General features: G+C 44.2%; 1 protein-coding gene across 3 annotated transcripts; it reads right to left on the bottom strand.

The window, feature by feature from the left end:
* Nucleotides 1-369: 369 nt before the first annotated feature.
* On the bottom strand, nt 370-8502 carry LOC113016862 (uncharacterized). 3 transcript variants are annotated; one of them, XM_026160033.1, is made up of 2 exons: nt 1701-8502; nt 370-1402 (listed from the first exon to the last, which is right to left on the bottom strand). In XM_026160033.1, the coding sequence occupies exons 1-2, from the start codon at nt 7619-7621 to the stop codon at nt 1393-1395; spliced, it is 5931 nt and encodes a 1976-aa protein (XP_026015818.1). In that variant the 5' UTR covers nt 7622-8502; the 3' UTR covers nt 370-1392. The 3 variants fall into 3 exon arrangements, 2 of the variants coding, with proteins under 2 accessions (XP_026015818.1, XP_026015810.1); XM_026160025.1 differs by having other exon boundaries at nt 370-7760; nt 8177-8502; XR_003271321.1 differs by having other exon boundaries at nt 398-427; nt 844-8502.
* Nucleotides 8503-10083: the final 1581 nt, after the last annotated feature.

Here is a 10083-nt window from a genome sequence, read left to right as displayed (position 1 = left end):
AAATCGAGTGTTAAAAATGAGTGTTTCTATGTCAAATCTGGAGGTGTTACAATGGAAACATTAACTCTTGACCTCTTAACTCTGAACTCCTAGAGGGGCTATGACACCAATAGAGTAAATTCACAGACTCCGCCCCCAGCACGGCTCCAATCGAAGCTGAAGTGAAGCCGTTTCAGAACATTTTGCTCTACATATTTGAGTTGTTTGCCATGCTTGGTAAGTCATTTTTTCAAAGATTGTTTCAATTGTTATTAGCTTTTACTTCTGTGGCTCTTTGGAGTTGAGACAAAGCTGTGTGAAAGGCATTAGCCATGTTGCTTGCTGATAGCATAATATTCTGTTTTAGCTAGCTGAAAGGTATTTGTTGCACACTTGAATTAAAATGAATTGAAACCAGTGTGGCTTTGTGAGTTCGCCTTTACTGCATCTGCAAATATATACATGGACATAGCACAGCGTTACACACTTTTGCAGTCTCACATAACGCTTATAGGCGCACTGCCTTATGGGTAGTCTTTAAACTCAAATCACTAATATTTCTTACCGTGTAACAATGAAATAAACATAAACAAAAGGTAGTGTGATCCACCAGTCTACATCTGCTGTGATTACAGCCCGGTACAGGTATAAAGCCACAAAAGTGCCACGAGGTTTCCGCACAAACTAATGAATCAGATCTAGCTGCTAATCGTTAGCATCACAGCTAATTCACATCGCTACCAATAACTTATACACTAATGACACATAGTGGGGATTAACGGCCAACTTTCCCACATTCTCTGCAACCCCGTGGACTCATCTGTAGACACATTTTAAGTTATTTACCATCTTGTATCTGCTTACCTGCAAATATATACATGGACATAGCACAGCGTTACACACTTTTGCAGTCTCACATAACGCTTATAGGCGCACTGCCTTATGGGTAGTGGCTGGCTTCTTTACTCCCGCTAGAGCTGCTCATTTTAGGGGATACTCCCTCTTGTGGTGTAACGGAGGAATAACTACGCTTCCTGCACTATGTCATTTTTGGAGACTGGGGCACACATTATTTTACCACAATCAAAGAAAATACATATTTGAACAATCAGACCATTTAACTCACTACAATATTGTCACTAAAGATTATGGGGGGTGTCTTGTTTTGTCCACAATGTCTTTCTTGTCCTTACACTCTCCCCTCAAAAAGTTAATGGCGTCCCGACATTCTACCAATATCAGTCCTTATGTGGCAACTATACATTGCTTGTAGGAGGCTACATCCCTTTAGGAGTCAGAGTTCAGCATCACTGCTAGCCACAGTGAAACACATGACATGTATCTCCCCTTCATGTCATATGCCGCAGCAGGTGTTATTGTGCACGATAACAGTCCACTGCTTTTCCGTCCATATCACGGGTATCTGCATCTTTACTGAGTAAGGTGCTCTCACCTGGACATAACCTCGCTACATCACATAGGGTGCCATTCTCATAACAGGTCATTACACTAACTCTTCTTTATGGCTAACAAAACAGAATTAACATTTCTATCCTTCTAATAAGCATTAATAAAAACCCGAAAATGTAACTGTTATAACTGCTTTACTGCAATATGTAACATATGACTGTGTCTGAGGTATTTATTCAAGTGCTAACGTTGGCTGTCCTAACTTGTGGTAAGTAAACATTCGCTTTTGTTTTCTCATTCTGAAAGGATACTTTTTCACACTGACAGGTGACTGGTCAGTGTCCTCTTGGTCACTGCACTCCATCTCGAGCTGGTGCGTCTGTTCTGTGTCTTTAATGTTCTCTTGTGCCTCTGTATCCTCGTCATGCTGGTCGCGTTGGTGTTCTATATCGTTCACGCCCAGATTCTCTTCTTCGCAATCCTCCTGGTGTTCCATGTCATTGTCATCACAGAGATCCTCCCTACTGCCTGCTCCACTTTCTGCATTGAACTCTGATGCTTCTGTCCACCAGGACTGTCTACCACGTTCCCCTTGTTCTGTTGACAGTCCTCTGATTGCTCTCCATTCATCTTCATCCTCCGAACTGTCCTCTTGCTCATGCCGCTCATGTCTGTCCTTGTTGTTTTTCTGTTTTTGCTTTCCCAGTTCTGCATGGGAGTTGACTTTTCCGGCTGGTAAGAAGTCACACGGCAGCAGGAGGTTCCTGTGGACGACTCTGACACGTCCCTTGCCATTTTCTGGCTTAATCTCATATACTGGGCTCTCCTTATGTTTCCTTTGTGTCACCTGAAACACTTGGTCCTCCCAGAAGGATCTCAGTTTCCCTGGTCCTCCCTTCTCACCAAAATTTCGGACCAGTACTCTGCACCCTGGGTACAGCTCTGCACCATGTGTTTTTCTGTCATAGAGCACTTTTCCCCGTCGACTCTCCTTACAGGCTGTCGCCGAGGCCAGTTTGTAAGCGTCCTTCATGCGAATCTTCCACTTCTCAGCATAGTCTTGATGAGAAGGGCTTTGGTCATTAGCTGTGAGACCAAAAATCATATCAATGGGGAGTCTGGGGTTCCTCCCAAACAAGAGGAAATAAGGTGCATATCCAGTAGCCTCGCTGCGCGTACAGTTGTACGCATGGACCACCTTTGCCAGGGATGCCTTCCAGTCTGCTTTTGCCCCCTCTGGGAGGTTCCGAAGCATGGCCAGCAGTGTCCTATTAAACCTTTCTACCTGACCATTTCCCTGGGGGTGGTATGGTGTGGTTCTGGACCCCTTGACTCCACTGTATCCCTCCAGCTTGGCAAAGAGTTTGTTTTCGAACTCTCTTCCCTGGTCATGATGGAGCCGTGTGGGAAAACCAAACTTCAACACAAAGTCTCCAAATATTTTCTCTGCCGCTGTTTTGGCACTTTTATCTCTGCAGGGATAAGCCTGAGCAAATCGTGTAAAGTGGTCCATGGCCACGAGGATATACTCATACCCTCCCTTACATTTCTCCAAATGTAGAAAATCAATGGAGACCAGCTCAAACGGGTACGTTGTAGTGATATTGATCAGTGGGGCTCTGGTGGGCTTGTGGGGACGCTTGTTTTTTAGACAACTACACACCTGTGTTATGTAGTGCTCCACGTCCTTCTGCATGTGAGGCCAGTAAAAGCGATCCCGAATGAGGGCCAAAACTCTCTCCACCCCCAGGTGACCCATGTCTTCATGTAGTTCTTTATAAATGAGCGAATGGAACTTCTTAGGCAGGAGTAGCTGTGTTCGGCTGAGTGTTTTCCTGTACAGTAACCCATCATTATCAAGGTGCAGTTTCTGTTTTTCCCTTGCCAGGGCAGCGATCTCTTTGTTGCCTGCCTGTTTTCTGCCTTTTGGCCACCGATTAGAGATGACATACTTCAGGACTTCCCCGATCACAGAATCCTCTTTTTGTGCATCTCTTAAGTTTGCCTTAGGGATTTCCAGACCTGACATCCCTACCTCCTCACTTTGCTCTGCTACCACAGTTGAGATGTTTAACGGGCAGAGCCAGGGTTCACTTCCCTGCAGCTGAACAGCCAGAGCCTGAGTCACGCTGTCTAGGACCTCAGGTGTCACTGCTTCTGTACACGTTTGTATGTAGTGTTCCATATCCAAGGGCATTCGTGAGAGACCATCTGCATCCCTGTTAGCTCTACCAGGTCGATACTTGATGGAGAACTGGAAGTCAGCGAGTTCGGCCACCCATCTGTGTGTGGTTGCATTCAGTTTTGCCGTTGTCAGCACATATGTGAGGGGGTTATTGTCAGTGTAGACAATGAAGGGTGGTGAATAGTAGAGATAATCTCTAAACCTCTCACATATGGCCCACTTCATGGCAAGAAATTCCAGCTTCCCTGAATGAAGGTGGTAGTTCTTCTCTGGGGCAGTAAGGGTCCTAGACCCATATGCAATAACCACTAGCTTCCCATTTTGTCTTTGGTAAAGCACAGCTCCAAGTCCCTCCTGTGATGCATCACAGTGTAAGATGAATGGTTGCTCGAAGTCAGGATAACCTAAAACGGGGGGCTGAATGAGGAAGTTGACGAGCTGACAGACCACCTGATGATGCTCAGCTGACCATGCCACTGGGTGAGAGGATGGTAGCTGACCCCCTTGATTCTTTGTCTTTTTGTTGTGTTTTGACTTCCTGTCTCTCCCTTCCCCTGGCTTTTCTGAAGAGAGCAGGTCATAGAGTGGCTTTGCAATGCGCGAAAAGTTAGGAATATAGTTGCGATAGTATGAGATGAATCCCAACAGCTTCCTCACTTCCCCAATGGTGGTGGGGTTCCTTTGTTTTAAGGCTTGGACAGGCGCAATGTCAGCGGGGTCCATGGTGTGACCATCTTGAGTTACCAACCTCCCCAGGAATCTCACCTGATTTTTGAACAGTTCACATTTCCTGGGTGTTAATTTCACTCCATGGCTCTGATAACGCTGCAGGACCTGCTTTAGATCATTTAAGTGGTCCTCAAATGTTTTTGAATGAACAAGGTTGTCATCCAAGTAAGGCAGACATGTGTCGTCCCGCAGCCCTGCAAGGCATTCTTCCATCGACCTCTGAAACTCTGCCGGTGCAGACGACAGCCCAAAAGGAATTCTTACCCATTCATACAATCCCCAGGGTGTGATGAATGCTGTGAGAGGGCGACTTGACTCTTCCAGGAAGCCCTGGTGATAAGCCTTCCCTTGGTCTAAGACCGAGAACCAGGAGCTTCCTTTCAATGTGTTGAGCATATCCTGTATGCGTGGTATGGGATGGCGGTCCGGGATTGACTTCGTATTTAGCTCCCTATAGTCGCAGCACAAGCGGAGGCCGCCATCCTTTTTTCGCACACATACGATGGGGCTGGAGTAGGGGGATTTTGATTTCTTTATCCACCCTCTATTCAGCAAGTCTTCCAAATATTCTTTTACTTCTTTATGAAGTGGCTTAGGCACTGATGTATATGTTCGGCGAACAGGTGTGGGGTCGCTGAGGCGGATCTTAAGCTGCAGTGAGGGGATATTGCCAACATCGTGTTCATCACGAGCAAAGGCATTACTCTCCTCCCTTAATAGCTGCCTGATCTTCAGCTGCTGTGCCGGAGAGAGATGGTCGAGGGGAACTGGGGGGTCCCAAACACCTTCACTGTTGCTTCTTGTTCTGTTTTCCTGTTCCCCAATTTGGCTAGCTGGAGGTGTAGCTGTTGCTTCTACAGTAGATCTTGTTGTTCCCATTTGTTCTATTTCCACTGTCACTGTGTTTGCTGGGTAAATAGTTCGAACCCTCTGAGTTTGTCCCAAAACAGTTCTCGGAGGCAGTATGATCTCATAAGCTTTGGTATTAGTGACTGGGAGGCTCATACAGGACCACCTGCCTTGCTGTAAATGGACAACGCCCTCTTGCACCTCCAATCCCTCTGGCATCTGAGGGTAGGGGCTGGGCTCGAACAGTACATCCTGACCTGCTGGGAGTGGGCCTGCTCTCACACTACACTTGACCACTCTTGTCTGACCAGGTGGGATACTCATTAATTCTCTCCCAGTTTTCACTCTGCCCTCACCTAGCCCATCGTCTCCACTCTTCATCACCTTTATAAAGACCTCAGCTTTCTTACAGTCAATGGAGAATGCTGTGCTAACAGCTTCTGTTACAGCACGAGGTGGCTCTATTCCCCTCTCTAGCATGTATTCAATCACGTTGAAGCCAATTATTGGCTCCTCCGCCACCCCGTCTTCCTGAGCTACTAATACTGGCACGAGAAGTTCTAACTGTGCAGCCTCTTCTGTGGGCAACCTGAATTTGATTTCAACCCACCCGGAAAATGGGATTGGTGTCTGGTTTACTGCCCTCCCATCTAATATACCAGGCCCAATGATTTCAGTTAAACTCCTAACTTTGAGGTGTGGGATGTTCTGTTGTCTCCATTTTTCATTTATGAGACAAACCTGTGATCCCGTGTCCCACAACGCTGCGGTTTTTACTCCCTCAAGCAGGCAGGTGATCAGGTGCTTCCTCCCTATAAGATTGAGGAGCTGGGCTCTTCGTTTTGGGGAGAGGAGGCTGACGGAAACCGCTTCATTCCTCTTATCTGGTGTGGCGGCTGCTGTTTTTGTCTCCAAATGTTTTATACTGTCCGTCAAGAGTTTGTGAACATCTTGTTGTTGCTCACCTTGGTTTAGTAGCTGAAAAGAGGGTGACGGGCGTGGGTTCACCGTGCTAGCTGACATACCAATCTGCTCTGCCCTGTCTGGAAGTTTTCTCCGGGTGCGGCATCCCCTAGACAAATGCCCACTTTGTCCACATTTGAAGCAGTGGTCGCAGTTTTCTCCTCTATTGCTGTCCTGACAATCCCTGCAGCCACGTTTGAGACTTGGGCGGTGTGAGGGAGAAGGTCGGTGCGACTCACGAATAACTCCTTTTATTTCAGCTATTTCCCCTTTTAGTTGATTGATGATATCAAACAGCTCAGTTTCCTTGCGTGTCACTGTTGCTGGTGCTTTAGCAGCTTTACCTTTTGTCGAGGTGGAGAATGGCTGGTCTTGCCCACCCACTGCACCAACTGCTGCCTCTTGCACTGACTGTGCCTCTGCTTTTATCTCTCTTACTTTCATTTCTCGGGTGGTCTTTCTGAATTTTTGTTGCCTCTCCCACTCAAGGCTGGCCGCTTCATTTGTCTTTGCAATCAGCACATCGTCAGTGACTGCTGGATCATCCAGGTAGGGTTTGATCTGGTATTTCACATTGTCGCTAATCAGACCTGTGCCAACGGCTCGCAGAAACTTTTTCTGAATCAGTTCGACACTGTATTGTTCATCTGTCCCTGGCTCCCTTGATGATGCTAGGAGTCTTTCTTTCAGCTCGATTGCCCTAAATAGAAAGTTCTGTGGGGACTCATTACTTCCTTGAGTGATATTTATCAGACGATGATAGAGGTCAGTAGAACTATCCTCCTTGTAGTGTCCCCTCAGTATGGTACGAAGCTGCATGAGGGTAAGGTCTGTTTTAATCTCCAACATATCACGGAGACTTAGGCCTGGGCTTATGGCCCTAACAACAGCTTCAATAATTTCAGCTTCGCTGTGATTCTTTTTAAGTCCCATTTCGATTTGATGAATCAAGTTGGAGTATGACAGTTTGTCTTTCTGACCCCGTTCCCCAATTTGGCCACTGATTCTAAATTCCCTGCGTATAGTCACTTCAGGGGGCTGTGTTGCTGGTGAAGCAGGTAACGGTGATGGACGAGTAGGTAGCTGTGCAGCCAGACCCTGACTAGTTTCTTGGGAGGCCATTCTGTCTGTCAGTCTTGCCATTTCTTCCTCTAACCTTTTTGTTGAGGTTTGAAAACTTAGTTGCAATGCTGCATATTGTTCTTGTAGACTGGCCAATGCAACCGCATCCCTACTGATACTCTCTTCATGTTCCTGTGCAGGGTCATCTCTTTCCTTTAGTTCTTTAACAGTTTTAATTAATCTGTCCAGGAATGTGTGTGCTACTTCCTCTTCCTCCACTTCAATAATTGTTTCAACTGCTTCACTTATTGTTCTGATCAGCGTGTGCTTCTTTGTCTGTTTCCCAATTGAGATTTTAGCTTGTAAACACACTTCTTGTAGTTGGTCTGACCTTAACTGCAGCAAGCTCTCACTTAGCTGGTCTTGCAGTTGCTCCAACTCCATACTGTGTGTGACGATTCTGTAATCTCACACTGCTTCTCAGTAGCACCGCTGATCCCACCGCTGCCACCAAATTTTGTTGCACACTTGAATTAAAATGAATTGAAACCAGTGTGGCTTTGTGAGTTCGCCTTTACTGCATCTGCAAATATATACATGGACATAGCACAGCGTTACACACTTTTGCAGTCTCACATAACGCTTATAGGCGCACTGCCTTATGGGTAGTCTTTAAACTCAAATCACTAATATTTCTTACCGTGTAACAATGAAATAAACATAAACAAAAGGTAGTGTGATCCACCAGTCTACATCTGCTGTGATTACAGCCCGGTACAGGTATAAAGCCACAAAAGTGCCACGAGGTTTCCGCACAAACTAATGAATCAGATCTAGCTGCTAATCGTTAGCATCACAGCTAATTCACATCGCTACCAATAACTTATACACTAATGACACATAGTGGGGATTAACGGCCAACTTTCCCACATTCTCTGCAACCCCGTGGACTCATCTGTAGACACATTTTAAGTTATTTACCATCTTGTATCTGCTTACCTGCAAATATATACATGGACATAGCACAGCGTTACACACTTTTGCAGTCTCACATAACGCTTATAGGCGCACTGCCTTATGGGTAGTGGCTGGCTTCTTTACTCCCGCTAGAGCTGCTCATTTTAGGGGATACTCCCTCTTGTGGTGTAACGGAGGAATAACTACGCTTCCTGCACTATGTCATTTTTGGAGACTGGGGCACACATTATTTTACCACAATCAAAGAAAATACATATTTGAACAATCAGACCATTTAACTCACTACAATATTGTCACTAAAGATTATGGGGGGTGTCTTGTTTTGTCCACAATGTCTTTCTTGTCCTTACATATTGTTTGCGGGCAAATACCACAGCCTTGAAAAAAAGCTTGCATGTGAATTTTCAGTCAAACCTTTGGTCAAATACACCTAAAACAATGTCTAGAATGTGAAATGTTGGTATAATGGTGCTACTCGAAGCCTGAAAATGATCTCCCATAAAAATTAAAAAAAAAAAGACGAGCAAACAGCAGTAGCAGACGTCCTGACTGGGTTCTACGTTAGCATTTAGATCCCTCCAGAGTTTTGTGCACACGGTTTAGGTAAAAATTAAAAAGGTTGAGGTTTTACATTTAGTTCAGTATTACCTGTTGCCTGTGTCCTTGTCTTTTGGGAAAATACTTTACACAAGTAATGGCTCAAAGAGGATTCCTTTTTTTTTTTTTACTGTGCTGCAATTGATTACTGGATTATTTGTGCCATTAATTAGTGTCAACTAATTTTTATTCAATCTCCGCACAGGATATGCTTGTGAAGATGGAATATGGGGGAGAGCAGAAGTGCGTTGAAGTTCCACAAAGGGATGAATGAAGGACATGCATATTGTATTGAAGAAATAAGTGATGAGAATGCTGTTATTTGCATTTACTATGTCAGACATTTTGATAAACAAAATTCTAATGAAAGTGAGAACATGTATACTGTTACATCTTTCAGAAAATGTTTTGAAATTGTGGTGCACAGTTCAGAATAAATGTTTTTCAAAAACCATTGCGTCTTTTTAGTAAATGTTTATTTCCAAAAGAAATTTCTAGAAGTTCAGAACAGTAAAATTCCCGCTTTTTAGAATGAATTAGAAGATAACTCTTACGTAGTTAAACTAAAATACTCTTTGAGAGTTAATATATAAACTCTTAACACCAAGTGTTAAATTATCAACTCCAGACAGATTTGGTGTTTAACACTAAATCAGAGTTAACGTACCAACTCTCCAAAAAGAGTTAAATTAACACTCTGGTGTGGACCCATATAGACACTTTAATAGTGTTGAAATCAAATCCGACAGTGTTAATTTGGACATGCTGGATTTGCTGTGTATGATTATGATTTCTCCACTAAAAGTGAGATCAGTGGGCTGTGCATAAAACTACATTCATACATAACTTCACTTTACGCTGCTGAGTTTTCTTTTGAATTATGATTCGCTGGCAGTGATTTACTGATTAGCAAAGCTTCAAAGCACAGTTACACAAAGGTAAAATACAAGGAAGGTGACCGCAGATTGATTTTAGAGTTAGGGTCCAGTGGGGAAAGGAGGAGGACGGGAAGGGCTGGGTAATGGCCCAAGAAAAAGGAGTACCTTCTGACCCCATGTTTACACAATATCGTCTAAATTTTCTCTGTTGTCCATTTTAATGACAGCGGAAAGTTTAAGTGCTGTTCTTGTCAGCAGTTAAACCTTGTGCAGAGTGGTGGTGATTTAACTGATTAAGCTAAATCGTGCAGCAAAATAAATATGTATACATTTATATTTATAATATACATTTAAAAGCAAAAGGTTACTCTGCAAATTCGAATTTTAAAGCCTTTCTTGTGATAATGGTTGGTTCAGTAAATTTACTGAACCATCACATCATCATCATTCAGC

Source organism: Astatotilapia calliptera, chromosome 3, assembly GCF_900246225.1.
Source record: "Astatotilapia calliptera chromosome 3, fAstCal1.2, whole genome shotgun sequence".
In the NCBI taxonomy this organism is placed as follows: Eukaryota; Metazoa; Chordata; class Actinopteri; order Cichliformes; family Cichlidae; genus Astatotilapia; species Astatotilapia calliptera.
Note: the sequence above shows the minus strand (reverse complement) of the source record. Positions and strands in the feature narration are given on the sequence as shown.